Source organism: Microtus ochrogaster, chromosome 21, assembly GCF_000317375.1.
Source record: "Microtus ochrogaster isolate Prairie Vole_2 chromosome 21, MicOch1.0, whole genome shotgun sequence".
Classification (NCBI taxonomy): domain Eukaryota; kingdom Metazoa; phylum Chordata; class Mammalia; order Rodentia; family Cricetidae; genus Microtus; species Microtus ochrogaster.
Genome location: NC_022022.1, coordinates 8402568 through 8419992, shown reverse-complemented (window position 1 = coordinate 8419992; position 17425 = coordinate 8402568). Strand labels below are relative to the sequence as shown.

General features: G+C 39.7%; 1 protein-coding gene across 1 annotated transcript in view; it reads left to right on the top strand.

The window, feature by feature from the left end:
• Positions 1-658: 658 nt before the first annotated feature.
• The window catches only part of Man1a2 (mannosidase alpha class 1A member 2), a 123482-nt gene continuing 106715 nt past the window's right edge, over positions 659-17425 (top strand). Inside the window, exon 1 of the mRNA XM_005357099.3 lies at positions 659-1172. Coding sequence (XP_005357156.1) covers positions 871-1172 — 302 coding nt within the window. The 5' untranslated portion in view covers positions 659-870. The remainder of the gene's footprint in view (positions 1173-17425) is intronic.

Below are 17425 nucleotides of genomic sequence, written 5' to 3'. Positions count from 1 at the left end.
GTGCGAGGAATGAGCCGGCGCCGGCCCCGGGCTGTCGGTCCGAGGGCCGAGGCCCGGTTACCTCGCACGCCGCCGAGGCGCGGGGACTCGGGTCCCGCGGCTGAGCTCGGCCGGGAAGCGGGCGGCGGGGCTCGCTGAGGAGGAGGAGGAGGGAGGAGGAGGAGGAGGAGCCGGGCGGGGGCGGCCGCTCGGCAGAGGAGGAAGTTCCGTTCCTGACAGAGCGCGCGGCGGCGCGGGCGCTGAGGTGTTCGGGACGCCGTCGTCCTCGCGGCCCCGGCTGAGCCTCTCGCTGCTGCTCCGCCCGGCGCCGCTGCTCGGAAACCGCGGAGAGATTGAGGAGCGGCGGAGCGGAGGCTCCGGACGCGATCGAGTGGACCGACCTGCTGCAAGTCAGCGTGTCGCCGGGCGCCCGCTGGGACGGCCGGCCGCCTGCCTCCGAGCATCGAGCCGGGGCGCGGGCATGGCAGAACCCACCTTGCAGCTTCTCTGCAGTGTGGCTCGCCCGATCCACTCCCGGGAATGAAGAGGAGACTCGCGATCACCCGGTGAGGCACTGAGAGCCAGATGGCGAGAGGATCTTACCGGACAGAAACCAGCGATCACTTAGGAGGTCACCCGGGCTTCTGGATGTAATCGGAGAGCGTGAAAGAGGTGGCCTCGTAAAAAAAAAAAAAAAAAAGAAAAGAAAAAGAAAAAGAAAAAAAAAAGAAAGAAAGAAAAAAAGAAAAAGAAAAAAAGCACAACAATCCTTTGAGAGGAGGGGGAATTGAGTTTATTCGTTTTTGCCAAGGTTTTGATAAACGGTTCGATGTCTTGTACGTTTGATATAAGATGAGAACTTTCTAAAGTATTCCGTCCAAGAGCCTAAGGATGACTACCCCAGCGCTGCTGCCCCTGTCTGGTCGTAGGATACCGCCTCTGAACCTGGGGCCGCCCTCCTTCCCACACCACAGGGCTACCTTGAGACTCTCCGAGAAGTTTATCCTTCTCCTTATTCTTAGTGCCTTCATCACCCTGTGTTTTGGGGCATTCTTCTTCCTTCCAGACTCTTCAAAACACAAACGCTTTGATTTGGGCTTAGAAGATGTGTTAATTCCTCACGTAGATGCCGGCAAAGGGGCTAAAAACCCCGGAGCCTTCCTGATCCATGGACCCGACGAACACAGACACAGGTTCGTTTGTTTCTCAAATTCTGGTACTTTCAAATTTAGGCTCTCCCTTTGGGTAGAGTAAGGGACAGTTCACGGCCTTTTTTTTTCTCTCTCCCCCCCCCTCCCCCAGTAAAATGTCAGTGTTAAACGTTGCTGGCTCAGGGCTAGCTGCGTGGAGCGTAGCCTGGAAGGGCTGCTAGAAAGCCTTAGTTTTCAGACTCGGCTGCTGTGTACAGCTGGGAGAACTGGGCAGGCAGCGTGCGCACATTGGGAACGTGTTGCGTTTGGTCTCTGCCACCCTGTGAAGTCACTGACTCTTGACAGCTGCTAGACTTTGCTCACCCAACACGTCCCAGTCCCTGGCTTGTGCTCTGATCTTTATATCTCTGACTACTATAATTTGGCCAGTTAACCCGAACTGAGCTCTTGGGGGGTATACTCAGGACGAAGTGGAAGCTCTGCTTGCAGCCTTCAAGTCGTTGCTGATTTTTTATTTTTTATTTTAGCCTAAAAGGAGACTTTGGAGGCAATTCATTTTTCCAAACGTGTCTCTTCTCCCATAAGCTAGTCCTTGAATAGGCGAGGAAGAATTATATATTTCAAGTGAGACCACCGGAATGATTGAACCACTGTAGAAAACTGGTAGTGGTTTTAACTTAAGCGTGAGGATTTTGAAAAGCCGAGGTTCAAATGTGAGCCTAAGTTAAATAATTGGCACAGTACAGTGTTGTGATGAGGGCTTTCTCTGTTTGTCAGCGCAGTTAATAATTGCTTGCTTGGTGGGTCATTGACTCTTGGTTTTACCTTATGGAGTTTTTTTTTTTTTTTTTTTTTTTTTGGTTTTTTCGAGACAGGGTTTCTCTGTGGTTTTGAAGCCTGTCCTGGAACTAGCTCTGTAGACCAGGCTGGTCTCGAACTCACAGAGATCCGCCTGCCTCTGCCTCCCAAGTGCTGGGATTAAAGGCGTGCGCCACCATTGCCCGGCTTGGAGTACTTCTAATATAGTTTCATACCATTTTTCTATAATTTGGGATTTTTTGGTACTTCAACTCAGGTACAGTAGGTTTTTTAAAAAAATTTTCCCCTTTGCTTTTGTAACTGAGAAAACTCTTATTTGGGAAAAAGCTGCTGGAAAAATAAAGCGTTTTTTCTGTACAGCCTTATTTCCCATGGTGTGTGTGTGTGTGTGTGTGTGTGTGTGTGTGTGTGTGTATATATATATATATATATATATATATATATATATATATGTGATGTGATGAGCATTTGAGAAAAAATGTATTTAAGACTGGCATCAGAGTTCTTAGAAGGCAGTGGTACATTAATGTCAATCAGCTATTTATGGTCAACTGTCATGTACTAATAAGTAGCTTCCTTTATATTTGTAAATTTGTAAATGAGTAAAATTGTTAATTTTTAGTTTAATGAATTTCTGTTTAGAGAAGAAAAATTCTCAATTGAAGTTAAAATACAAGTTTGAATGAAAATGCAGATATGTGCATTTTACTGCACAATTTTAAAAGGTCTATTTAAGTTTTTTAAATAACAATCCTTAAACTTTATAGCTCATGAATATATGTATGTTTATTGTCATTGTTGAGAACACCTGGTTCCTGAGTTTGGTGTGAGAAACAGTTATGATGGCTGAAGGCTGGTTAGGAAAAGTCAAGGTAGCAAATGATACCACATGTGTTGGGTTTGCTTTGATTACTGAGTGGAACCATTAGAATTCATGAAGCAAGAGTTCAAGTAGTGAAGGCCGTCTGTATTGTCTCTAGCTCCACAGTGTTAACAGTTGGTATGTCTCTTCACTTTGTTCCTATCAAAAGGAGCACTTTTCGACTACATTAGTTTATGACTGAATTGTTAGCAATAAATACTGTTTAGACTACCCATCAGAGTTAGTGGACCTTCCATAGGTGGTTTTGTTTTGGGAGCTAGAAAGTTGTCAGAGCAATCAGAATTTATAGGAGTGACTGCCTAGCATTTGGAGTGCAGGTGGCGCACAGTGAGAATAGGAAGGTTCCAGGGAGGGAGGAGGGGGCTCTGATGAAACTGTGGAGTGAAAGAAAGCTAAATGAAGTGTGGGATGGGAGGACGGGAGGCTGCACCGAGCATCCCAGTGCAAATGGTGTGGCATCCTCAGAGATGCAAGAAATGTTCCAGTGACTGATGCAGTAGACAGTGTAGTTGTGTGGCCGGTGAGGAGAAGAGATGGCGGTGTGGCTTCAGTTCCTGGCTGTCACAGGAGCGCGAGTTAGTTATTAGCATGCACAGAGTGGGAGCTTCATGTGAAAGGCTGGATTTCTGACTTTTCCTGAGAGAACCTGAGGCTAGAGCAACACTCCAGTGTGTGTTTTCAGTTGAGATCTGGCCTCCTCTGGCCCCCTCTTGACAGGCTTGTGCTGTCCATTTTATGTCACCTACTTAAGGTGTCAAATAAGTGATATAATAAATCAGTACTTAGCCTGCTGGTGGTTAAGTGTGTGTCTCTAGGCTGGATTCAAGGGTCTGTTCTAAGTATTTTGATCTTCTGCGTAGCCTATGGGAGGTCCACTGAACCAAAGGAACACCATCATTTTGAATTTAAAAACAAAACCAACTACTTTAGTATGGGAGGACAGCCAAGATTTGAGAGTCTAAGAACAGACCATAGTAGTGATATTAGGGAAGAAGAGAAATTAGTAGAGAAATGAAATTGAGTTAAGTTTTTGATGCCCATGGTTGGCTGAATATAGAGGCTAAGTAAGGTAGGAGGAGGGAGTCCAGGGTAGGAGGAGGAGTCCAGGGTAGGAGGAGGAGTCTAGGGTAGAAGGAGGAGTTCAGGGTAGAGGAGGGAGTCGAGGGAGGAGGGAGTCCAGGGTAGGAGGAGCTAGTTCAGTGTAGGAGAAGGGAGTCCAGGGTAATTTCCGAGTTTCTGGTTTACATGGTCTTGGATTAGTACAAAAGTTTTTTTTCTATTATTTATTTTTTTAAAATTATTTTTAAATTGTCTTTGCCTTTATATAATTGATATTTGTGAAAATAATTTATTTGCTTGAGGATACCTTAGCTTGTTCCTTTTTGTTAAGTAATTTATAAATTTCTGATAAACTTTTTATATGATTATTAAGCATTTTTTTTTTGTTTTTGTTTTTCGAGACAGGGTTTCTCTGTGGTTTTGGAGCCTGTCCTGGAACTAGCTCTTGTAGACCAGGCTGGTCTCGAACTCACAGAGATCCGCCTGCCTCTGCCTCCTGAGTGCTGGGATTAAAGGTGTGCGCCACCACCGCCCGGCTATTAAGCATGTTTTTATTTCTTTTTATTTTTTTTTCAAGTCATTCTATCTTTAATAACCTGGCATTAATTCAAAGCATGAAAAGCAAAAGTTAAGATTGTTCCTTTTACGGGAGATGCCCATTACGTAAGCATGTTTTTAAAAATGTTTATAAAGTCTTTCAGAGTGCCAGTCAACTGTCAAGGTGATAAAAGCACAAACAATATGTTGGGTAATATTTTAAAGTGTGTTGCTTTTGTTTATGCTGCATTTGTTTAACTCTGTGAAGCTGTGATTTTTTTTCTGTCTAAAATGCCTGATGGTCTAGTAAAGAACTGAACCGCCAATAGCGAGGCAGGAGCAAGGATAGGTGGGGCTGGCAGGGAGAGAGGATAAGTAGAAGGAAAAACAGAAAAAAGAACACGGGGAGGAAGACTTCAGGGGCCAGCCAGCCAGCCATGGAGTAAGAGTGAAAGTAAGATATACAGAAGTAAGAAAAGGAGAAAGCCCAGAAGCAAAAGGTAGTCAGGATAATTTAAGAAAAACTGACAAGAAACAAGCCAAACTAAGGCTTAGCGATTATAAGAAAGAATAAGACTCCGTGTGTTATTTATTTGGGAGCTGAATGGTTGGCCCCTCAAAAGAGCCCAAAAGGGTAAAACAACAACACACAGCAACAATACCAGTAGTTTAAAATTACATTTGTGATTTTAAATCACCATAAATAGGAATTTTTACAGTGTGCATTAATGTTATTATAACATGCACTGATTTATGTAAAGTGTCATTTTTCTAGTTTGTGTATGTTAAGGCAGTTTCAATTCACTTGCCAGTCTTTCATTTTGAAACTGACATTTACTTATGTAAATGATAAACAAATGAGCTTGAGCCCCTCCACTTCCATGCTTGCATGTGTGTTTAAAACATTGAACATATTTGCAAATTATCCTTTAGTCAGGATCATGTTAATTTGAATTAAATACTTGAGAGTCATGTGTGTTTATTTCTTAAAGGGGAAAAATGTAGGTTTTCGAGTAGAAGGATCTAAAGTGAAATTGTGGTTTTTATTTGGTGGCTATATGACAGTGTCCTAGATGTAATCATTTTGAACCTGTAGTGGCCATTGCTAGTTAGTTACATCAGACAAAATGTATACTTTAGCTGGATGTAGAGATGACTTAATAAGGCACTCTGGAAGCAAAGGCAGATAGATCTATGTTGAGTTCAAGGCTAGCCTGGTCTACCTAGTGAGGTTCAGACTACCCAGGGCTATATAGTGGGATGTTGTCTCAAAAACAAAACACAAACTCAAACAAAAATACAACCTCACAAAAAGTGCTGCATTGAGAGATTCTTGAATTCTCTCCTTTTTTAGATTTATTTTTAGTTAATTTGAGTGTCTTTCTGTGTGTATGCCATGTTTGTGCAGGTACATGGCAAAGGCTGACAGAGGCGTTAGATCTCCAGTAGCTGGCGTTTTATAGGCCGCTGTGAGCTGTTGGATGTGGTCCTGGGGTTTGAACCTGTGTGCTCTTATCCACTGAACCATCTCTCCAGTCCTTTGCAGTCTATATTCACATCATGTTTGCGGTTTTTTGCTTATGAATCATTATTGCTTTTTAGTGTATTTATTGGTTATTTTTATAGTCACTGTGACTAAATGCTTGACAAGAAGTAACTTAAAGGCAGAAGGGTTTATTTTGCCTCACAGTTGAGGAACACAGCTTATTGCATTACAGTAGGAGCAGCTTGGTGTGGAGTGCTGAGGAAGCAGAGAGAGGCATTCTGGTGTGTGTCTGGCTTTCTCCTTTTTCTCTTTTCATTTAGACCTTGATCTAGTCCATGGGATGGTACTCCCCAACTTTAGCTGGGTATTTTTTTCTCAGTTAAATGTTTCTGGAAAATTCTGGGAATGTTCTGGAACACCCAGGACAGATATACCTGAAGGTGTGCCTTGTATGGAGTTGAGGAAGCCCAGGGTGAGAGAAGCTCTTAGTGAATGTTTATTGTTGGGATGGACACAGTCTTGCCAAGGACTCTAAGAAGACCCAAGTGAAATGGGCAAACCTGTTCCCCATATGGGTCAGGCTCAAAAGGTTTGAGTGTTAACTGGTAAGCAGTCAGGCTGTATAAAAGCTAGCAACTGTAGCTCTCTCTCCATGTTTACCGCTGGAGATTGTTTGCCTCTAGAGCCCCTGCGGAACCTAGCCAACTCCTCCTCTTATGCTGTGCGTGAGCTTCCTGAGGGTTTGGATTGCAGAGATGGTGGCTGCCATTCATCAGAATGTGTTCACTCCCACCTGACCCCAGCTGTTGTGAACATGTGTCTTGTGTAAGTCCTTCTTCATTTCCTCACTGCCCCTGTTAGGACCCAAGCCATGCAGGACGTGGCAGTGCCTCATTAATGGGCTAGGTTTTTCAACTGAGTTGACAGTTGAAATTTACCATCACAAGTCTCCCTGCTTGTCAGTTTGCCCAAACACATTACTCTAGTCTTTATTCTACCTCCATCCCCTGTAGGCTTATGGCTGATTCATAATGCAAAATACATTCATTCCAGCTTCAGAAGTCTTCAGAGTCTTAACACTTTCAACACGATTCACCATCTAAGGTCTCTTTTGAGACTCAAGGTAATCTCTTAACCACGAGTCTCTCATCCAATAAAACCTAAAACAAAACAAAGCAAGTTATATATTTTCATTTACAATGGCACAGAATAAACATCCCTACTCTGTAGTGATATTTTGTTTGGAATCGGACAAATAAAACTTTACCGAAGATCAGAGTGCCGAGTTAAGTTTGTGCACATAAGTGCAAGTACCCAAGGAAGCCAGAAGAAGGTATTGGGTCCCTTGGGTCTGGAGTTACAGAAAGCTGCAAGCCTTCTGATATGGGTGCTAAGAGTTAAGCTCTGTAAAGGTCCTCTGCAAGAGCAGCGCATCCTCTTAACTGCCGAGCTTTAATTTACTAATAACTGAGATTCTTTGCTTATGTCTGCCATGTCTACAACTTAAGCTTACTCATGTTCCTTTCCTTGCTAAGCTGAATATTTTCCCTTTTTTTTCTCTCTCTCTCATTATTAACCTGGGTAGGAGGAGTGAGTAGTAACCATGCCACAGGCTTAGTGCTCTGCTGTAGTGAAATTTCCTCTGCTAAACACATTAGTTCATTACTTTTGAATTCAGCTCTGCTCAAGTTGTCTAGACACAGGCAGAACACAGCCATATTCTTTGCCAGAATGTAGTTTGAATGCCCTCTAGTCCAGTTTCCAGCTGAGTATTTCTGTCTGAGGCCTTGTGAACTGTGACTTCACTGTCTGCATTTTTATTGGCTCTTTGGTCCTCTGTGCTCCCACCATAATGACCTGTTAAGTTCCATAGGGTATCACTCAAGAACTTAAACTCTTGCCACTTTTGACTCCTGTTTCCCAAATACATAGCAAAAAGTTATATGCACATATATATTAGGTATAGACAGAAAGTATTTATTTGTAGAAAGTCAGATTTAAAATTATTTAAAAACTGTTCTTTGGTTTTCATATAACCTTACAATTTATTAAGCACAAAAACAAGTTTGTATACTCATGATATGTATGTGTTTATTTTTACATAAAGAATTAAATTTGTGGCCACTTTAAAAAAAGAAATCTTAACTGAATATTTGATATTGCAGTAGATAGAACATCTTCATTTTTTAGAGTTGATTAGTATTTTAATTTTATAATCATCAGTGTTGAGAATGCTGCTTCACATAAATTAGTGTGAAATAGCAAATGTACAAGAATATCTTTGTAATTTTCCATGCACTTATTTCTTTGCTTATTTAGTATGTGCATCTGAGCATGCACATGCCTCAGGGCTCCTGTGGAAGCCACGTGGATGTCAGGACAGCTGTGGGAGTTGGTTTTCTTTCACCACCATGTGGAGGATTGAACTCACATCATCAGGCTTGATGGCAGATGCATTTATCCAACTGGCTCACAGAGAGCACGTTTAAAGTCTTTACAGAAATGGCTGGAAATTGTGCCATAATCCCAAGCCAAAATTCAGTTAGTGATTTTTAAAATAAAACTCGTCAACACCTGCAGGGAGCCAGACAGGATCGCCATTACAAGATGGCGCCGACATCCTGTCTTGTTGGAAATAAACAACTCCATATTTGGCTGTGCCTTTGGGAGCTGCGTGTCCCCGCTTCCCTCATGCGTGGTGGTTTAGAGTCCTTGGGCCTATCATGACGCAGTCTAGTGTCAGCTGATGGTGGCAGCCAATCACAGGGCGACCCGTGTGCCTACTCCCTATATAAGCGCTGCTTTAGTGCTCTCAGGGCCCCTCGCTTCCTGCTCTCCCTCAACCAAGAGGCACTCCAATTAAAGCGTGATCTGAGAAGAATCCTCCTGTGGTGGTTGTTCTTTCTCGCTGGTCGAGAAGTTCGCCGCAAACACCTGAAATAGCATCTCTAAAAATCAAACTTTTTTTTTCCTTTGGTTTTTTTGGGACAGGGTTTCTCTGTGTAACAGCCCTGGTTACCCTGGAACTTACTTTGTAGACCAGGCTGGTCTTGAACTCTCCTGCCTCTGCCTCCCGATTAAAGTGTGCGCCATCACCGTCCAACAAAATCAAACATTTTAGCATTTTATACAAAAATAACTTGGGAGGCAGAGACAGGCGGATCTCTGTGAGTTCGAGGCCAGCCTGGTCTACCAAGGGAGTTCCAGGACAGGCTCCAAAGCTACAGAGAAACCCTGTCTCGAAAAACCAAAAAAAAAAAAAAAATACATACTGATTAAAATATTAGAAGACTTTGTTTTTCATAATTGAATTATTTTCCTGTTTAAGTAAAAATATATGTACCAGAAGAACATTGCCGCTCATAACATACAGTGCTCTTGAAGCTGAGCTTCAGCAAGAGTTTATTGCATTGGATGGGGTATGGTGCTATGGATGGGGTATAGTGTCTGTGTTGTGTGTTCAGAGTCATGGTTGCAGTGAAGTCATGTGATGCAATTTAGTGAGCATCGCTAGAAACTCCCCAGATTCAGTATGTTTGTTGTTGAATGTGTCTTTGGTTATTGCATATTTATTGTTGCCATATTTTCATGCCCCCTACAATCAGTTACGTGTTTCCGTCTGTGGTTGTGACACACATTTTAAGAAGCTGAGTTACACTCGCAGATCCAAAGTCTTGCAAATTTCTCCTGTAAACCAGTTCTAAAGGACTATAAACTACGTAGACAGGCTGTCACAGCAGTGGCAGACTACTTCTTGCTTCCAGCTGTCTGTGTTAGTTACTTCTTGTGTGCTGTGACCAGGAAGCAGGGTAGAGTGTTTATTTTGGCTTTTAGCTTAGAGTGCAGTGGTAGGGAAGGCAAGATGGGAGGAGTTTGGCTCATGGTCCTGGCCAAGATGTGGAAGAAGGGAATGTCAGTGTTCATCTGGAGTTTTCCTTTCTCCGTTGTTGTTTAGTTCCTGACCCCAGCCAGTGGAATGGTACTCCCCAACTTCAGGGTGGGTTCCTCCATCTAGCTGACCCTCTTCGGAAATCATACAGACACACTCAATGGAGTGCCTTATTAACACCCTCAGTGTTTCTTATTCCAACCAAGTTCATAATTAAAATGAACCATTATAGTACGAGAGTTAGAGGCTGTAAATATCACTATTGCAATTTTAATTTTCTTTCCATTTTTACTCACTTGATCCCTCTTGTCTTTGGACTCCTAACATGTTTATTTTATTTTTTGAGACAAGGTCTTGCTATGTAGCTCAGATTTACCTGTCTCAGTCTCCCAGGGTGTCAGAATAACAGTTATTTATACATAAAGTGTTTTGGTCCTTTTGCAGGTTTGCTGTTTTGTCTTCTAGTAAGTCTGTTGGATGTTCCATGACCTTTGTAATGTATCCCTCACTTAGCTCTTAGTTGTTTGTCTTGCTTCTCTTTACTTAGATGTGTATACTTTATACTTCTGAACAACATACTAGAGTAGGTGTCTTTATTATTATTGTTCTTTGGCTAAGAAAATTGACTGAATACCCTTTTCAGCTCTGTAATTGGAGAGCAGTAGTCTGTCTTCATAGACTTAACTGTTCATGGCTGTAGGTTTTATGCAGTTCTTAGATTAAGAATACAGTTGGCGGTATGGATAGACTCTATGATTCCTTCTTCACTCAGAGTGTAGTTCTTCCTGGTTCCTCTGTACAGCTCCTCCAGTAGTTGCTCTCAGATGGAATGACGGTGATTGGAAGATGATGTAAGAGATGTGAAGAGCTCTGTATAAGTATTATATATCTATATATATAATATTATACATATAAATATATAATATTACACATATTAAATATATATATATATATATTATATGTATATTGTGTGGAGGTTCTGACCAGTCTCAGGCAGACTATTGGCCCTTCACTGAGATTTGGAGCACTTGCTAGGGAAGTAGATTGAGTATTAAGGAAGTCCTGGTTGTTTTAAATCCACGTATGGTTATAGATTAGTGAAGAGTTCTTCTAGATCCTGATGCCAACTTTTTGGTGGCTGGTTTGTTGTTTTTGTTTTATGATGATCTGAGTTTTTCATTTGTTCTCTGCTTTAAATCATCTCTAGTTTTTTTTTTTTTTCACAAGTGTAGTCTGGGAGATGCTATACTGTAAGCTATTCACTCACAGGGAAGCATTTTGTATATGCTTATTTAAAGCCTAATTTTGATCTGAAACAAAAATGCCTGTAAATTTGCTTTATTAGTTTAGTGTTTTGAAACCACAGAATTTTTTATTCTTGTATTGGATATTATAAGAGATGACTATTAAATACCATAATAAGTAGACAGTATTTATTGGTGGACAGCATTTTATTATTGTTGTTCTTGTTGTTATAACATATAGCCAGCCAGCCAGTGATGGTGCACACCTTTAATCCCAGAATTTGGGAGGCAGAGGCAGGTGGATCTCTGAGTTCTGGGCTAGCCTGGATACAGGATAGCCAAAGCTACAGAAACTCTGTCTTAAAAAAACCAAAAGACAAACAAACAAACAAAACATATAAATGGTTTAAGAAATAAAGTTTGCTTCAACTCTACTTTATTTCTTCCAAAAACTAGCTTTTTACAAAATTTACTTTGGCTTTCTTAAAAAGAGTTCTAGGGCTAGGAAATATTTGTTTGTTTGTTTGTTTTCTTACCGTTTCTTCTTTTAAACTTCCTTATTAAAATATCAAATTCATGATCTCTGGATATTCTTTCCAAAATATTGACGTTGATTTAGTTAGTGTAGATTAAGGTTGTCTTTTTCAAAATCTAATTACAGAGACTTTAACATTGCTACCGATTCTTTATTAGCAAAGGAAATGGAATTTACCTCTGTGTCCATGCCCAGGTAGCTTTTCTGGTCAGACAGGTAGAATAGCTATAATCCAGGAGGAAGTCTGTGTAACAGTCATTTCAGTCAGCACTGGGCTGTGGGTCTGTAACGTCACACTGGAGCTAAAAATGCCATCACTTGACGGATGCATAGCTGAACAAGAGGTAAGGGGAAGAGACTGTGGAAGGGCAGGTCTGGGAAGGACTCGGAACCCGTGGTAGGTTTAGTGCAAGCAGGCTTTAACGAGCTCCTTTGAACACTGGAAAGTGTGGCCCCCAACTCTAAAAGGTTTTACGTAGCAGAGAGGAATGATCGTCGTACATTATCTGTTTATAAGCAAAATATTATTTTCTATCATGACTATTTTAATCTGTGTTTTTAAAATACTTTTTTTTGGGGGGGGTTTGAGACAGGGTTTCACTGTAGTTTTAGAGCCTGTCTTGGAACTAGCTAGCTCTTGTAGACCAGGCTGACCTCGAATTTACAGAGATCCCCTGCCTCTGCCTCCCGAGTGCTGGTTTTAAAATACTTTGAGATTTTTTTTTTAAATACTTTTTTCTAATGATGACCTTTAAAAAAAGTTCTCAAGAGTTCTTGTTACTACTTTGTCCTTTATTAATAGCTTGACTTACTCCTTTAGCTCCTCTGCTATTAGACTGTCTTTAAAGCTTTCTTAGTCTTTTTATTATTATGGTATATTCAAAGGATTGTATATAATCATTACTTCCTGATCTGTCTTTCCGAATAGTCCTTAAGGACAGACAACTATATTTTTCTTTTTTTTCCAATACAGAAAGGCCTGCTGTTAAAAAAATGACAAAAACATTAGAAATAATTTATATTTGCCCAATCTAGAACAAACTTATTCCTGAAATTGTATCTAATAATACTCAATGCCCCTGCGTTGAATTTTCATTTTTTTTAGGAAAAAATAAAAGAAATAGAACCATGTGCTGAGTGTTTTCATGTGTTTAATGCTCTCTAGTTTTCTCATCAGATCTGTAAGTGGTTTTTAGTAATCTCATTTTGATACTCTAACATTGAAATCATGCCCAAATTCTGAACGTTTCTCCCAGAAGCTATGTACCTACCCAAAATCATCCATTGATTTTTTTAAAAATGTATTTCCTCTTGATTGAAAATGACAAAAATACACAATCTGAGTCTGTATATTTCTTGACAATGAAAATGATTTGGTTACTTTTCATTTTTCTCTTTGGACAAATTCTGCCAGAAATGTTTATTTGCTGCTGAGCTTTTGTTGAAACTTTTTTTTTTGTTAGAATATTGTTAGAAATACAATTTCTGGTGGAGATCGTTTATTCAGATTGTGTTTGAAGCCTTCTTCTAAGGACATTCTTTGTAATACTTGTCTTACTCATATGGTCCAGAGGAAGACATCCTTGTATGTTTAAAGTAATATTGGACTCAAAGATAAAGGAGGCTCTAGTTTTGGCCTGGCCTTTAGTATTGAAGTCTATTAAGGTAAGCTATTTATTTCTTTATGTTTTTGCCTAGATGTCCTTATTAATGAAATGAAGGAATTGACTGAATCATGTTTTGCTCATGAACATTCTAAAAGAAACTTCTGCAACAGGGAACCGACAAGTGTGTGGGTTCACAGCACAAAGACTGAAGATATAATATATTCTATTTAATGGAAATTGCTGTCGTTTTTATATATAGCATTACAAATTGTAAAATTTGGTTTTGGTTTGTTTTTTTTGCCTTGGCTATCTTGGAACTACTTCTGTAGACCAGATTGGTCTTGAACTCACAGAGAGCCGCCTGCCACTGCCTCCCCAGTGCTGGGATCAAAGCCACGCACCGCTACCACCTGGCTATAGCATAATTTTTTAAAGGTGACTAAAATTTATTTATAATATTGTTATACAGTACATGCAGATTTAATAAATGGTGGCTAAGGAGATGGCCCATGGGGTGAGAGTGGTTGGGGCATATGTGTGAGAACCAGAGTTTAGATCCCCAAGACCTATGTAAACACTGGGTGTAGCCATGAATCTTTCAGCACTCGAGGGAATGGAGACAGAACACTCACTGGGGCTGGCTGGCAAGCCAGCCTAGCCAAAAAATAAAATAAAATAAAGACCTCTAGGTTCAGGGCGAGATCCTGTTTCAAAGGTGAAGAGGAATAGAGCAGGGCCCCGACATTGTCTTCTTGCTGCTACCATCATACACTCATACACACATTTATCTCACATACACACACGTAAGTAAAACATTGAAACAAGTGAAATGACTTTTGTATATTATTCTTTCTCATTAGTGTAAAACAGTAATTTATTGAATGTATGTGACACCTTGAAGGAAGAGTTCAGTATATTTGCAAAAATGTTTCTAATTGCCAATTTTTTGGAGTTGGGTACAGTCACAATGGTTTACTATCTAAGCTGTGAGAATAGATTTTGGGAAAAGCAGAGTCCTTGAGTAACTGAGCACAGTTACTCACTGCTACTGAGGCACAAATTACCTTTGGCTTAAGATATCATTTTCTAGCCTTAATATTGAGAGATGTTCTTGAAGAGATCTGCTCTCTTTTGTTCTGCAAATCTTACAAGTTAGGCACTATATTTTTTTTTCTTTTTAAAAAAGGGAATAGGGTAATCTGGAAACAGTATGGGTTATTGTTTTGCCTTTTTGTATTTTGACATTTACATATTTACAAAATCCTCCTTTATTTTTGTAACTCTCTTGGTTTCTCCTTTATTTATTCAGCAAGTATTTTAAGTTTTTATTATGTATCAAGTAATATGCTACATATTGGGAATTATTTGTAGAATAATTTTTAATTTTTTACAGTGGACACTACTAAAATCCAAATTTTAGATTCAAATCTTACTGTCATTCTTAATGCATTCACCTCTGTGAGAGGTTCTGCTTTGATATTTGGATCACTACTATTATTTGTGTTTAGGTTAGTCATTGCTTTTGCTTTTCATTTTGTTTTCTCTGATGTATTTTATGTCATTAACTTGTGTATTTTGATTATGGACTGAGCTATTTGGAAATAAGTGGCAGATATGCCTAAGGTTGGTTTTCTTTCTTTCTTTCTTCCTTTCTTTCTTTCTTTCTTTCTTTCTTTCTTTCTTTCTTTCTTTCTTTCTTTCTTTCTTTCTTATTAGTAATGGATCCTAACATTTGAAAAAAAAAAAGAGGCCAAGCATAGACATAAATTTTTGTACTTTAAACTGTTTGTAACTTACGTATAGACGTAGGTACTGTAGCTTTATCTGTGCACTTACTTTTTGAGTGTGCATGCACTTTCTCAGTGGTGAAAGTAGCATGATGAAGAGTTTGTGTTTGGTATGTGTCTGCTAATGTGTCTATTCCAAATGTGAGGCGTTTTCTATTATTTTCTGATGCTACAATCCTTTTCATGACCTGGATTTTTTCCTCTGGTTATAAAGCTGGTGGCGGTACAGCAGGGTGCTGTAACCTCCAGTGCTGGCTCTCTTGCAAACTCACTGAAAATGTAAATTGATTGAAACTTCAGAAGAACATTTAGCTATCCTGACCGATTTACATGTGTATTTCTTGTTTCTGCAAGTCTAGAAAATTATCTTAGGGAAAACCTTGAACACTATACAAAGAAAGGTTGAAGAATGTTCCTTGAAGCTGTAACATGACAGGATTAATGATCCAAATGTTTGTCAATGAGTATTAGTTAATAAATTCTAATGACTTCATGTATGCAGAGGTCTTATACTTTTATAGCTTCTATAGATCTTCCTAGTTACAACCAATGAAATCACAGTTTTCATAGTTTTAGTGTATTTAGTATCTCAAGTGTCCCCACCCCCCCATCAGTCTTGTTTTTGATGAAGTTAAGAGCATACATAACATTAACAGTGAATGCCAGGCATGCATAGAATTCTTCGCATTTTTTCATTTCAGCTGAAGATTTATCTTTGAAGTCAGATTTTAGCCTGACACTCATTTTAAGTACTTATATGTTCATAATATGTTTCACACATTTTCAACATTATTATGATTTGAATATATTGGCATTTTGGGGTTCTGCTTCAATTATATCCACTTAGATACTCTGTTGTGTAGTTAGCTCAGAAGTTATATGCTTCTCAGTTGATAGATTTTTAGTAAAGATTCATTCTGTAGAAGCATTTGGCGTGTATTACTAGGTGCCTCTATTTTTCTTCAAGATTAAAATGTGTAATTACTGGGTTGCAGTCTTGTTTCAGTAACCTGTGACATTCAGAGCTCCGGGTTGACACTTCAACTTGTGTGTTTATAAACCCTACTACTCCACTAAAGATCAGTTTTACTTTGTGTTTCCTTGATTATTTCTAAAGTGAGAATATTTGTGAACACATTTCCTGGTTGTTTAGGTTTTATATTCTATGAGACTTTCTCTCTCCTGTTTTGTGTTTGAAAACTTCTGGGCCAAGGGACCTTTTAGCTTCAGCCTCCCGAGTATTCCTGGGGTGACATATGTGTGCTACTACACCCAGCTATGTTGATTTCCTCTTTGGGGTTTTGGCCTTTTTCTTTCACATCTGTAGAAATTACACTTTCTACATGAGCCCTTTTGTTAAGTGTATTAGGGTTTCTTCTTGCTATGGAGTCTATGCTGCTTACTTTTGTGAACTCAACCCAAACTAGAGTCGTCTGGGAAGAGGAATTCCCTGCATTGGATTGGCTTGTGGTCATTGCTAGTTGACATATGAGGGTCAATTCACTGAGGGGTGTCATGCTGGGCAGGTGGACCTGCACTGTATAGAGGTAGCCAGACTGACTGATGGAGCAGCAAGTCAATAACCAGCATTCCATGGTCTCTGCGTCTGTTCCTGCCTTGGCTTCCCTCATTAGTGGGCTGTACCCTGTCAGAGTGATGAACCTGGCCTCCCTCAGGTTGCAAGAGAGGGCAGGTACCTTGCTTTTGTGTTCTGTAGCTTTAGTTTTGCATAAGTTTAACATTTTAATGGGATTTGAAATGGTTAGTATTTTCTTTTATGGTCTTACTTATGGGTTTTTTATTAGAAAGTTTTCCTGAAGTTACAACCAACACTTTCCATTCTGGTGGTTTTAAATTTTGCTTTTCATTTCTAAGCATTTAATTACTGGTCTTGATTTTTGTATATAGTGCGGAACTGGTATGTTTTCATGTCACCCATATGTTTTCCATAGGAGTGTCTACTTGTCTCTGTTTCACTTAGTGGGAGTCCTTCCTATAGATTTATGATACTATTCATACTGTATTAAGTTTCATAGACTTGTAGATTTCTTTATGAGTTTTGTTTTCTTGGACCTATTATATATTACCACTGGGATAATGTAGTTTAGATGAGGGTAGATTAGATCAAGTGTGTTCTTCAAAACTTCTCACATTAATAATTTCAAGATCTTATGACTTTGATTCAGATAAAATTCACCTAACATGAAACTAACCATTTTAAAGTGATGACTTACTTAATGGCATTTGTAGACGAAATATTATTCAACTACCATCCCTAATTTGAAAACAGTTTCAACACATCAAAAGGAAACACTATTTCCTGTGAAGATAGACTTTCTTGTTTTTGTAGCCATCTGTCAGAATTTTGATAAGAGATTAAATCTGAGGGTTGCTTTGGATACTATTACCGTCCTAACAGTGTTAAGCCTTGCAGTTTATGATACCTCTT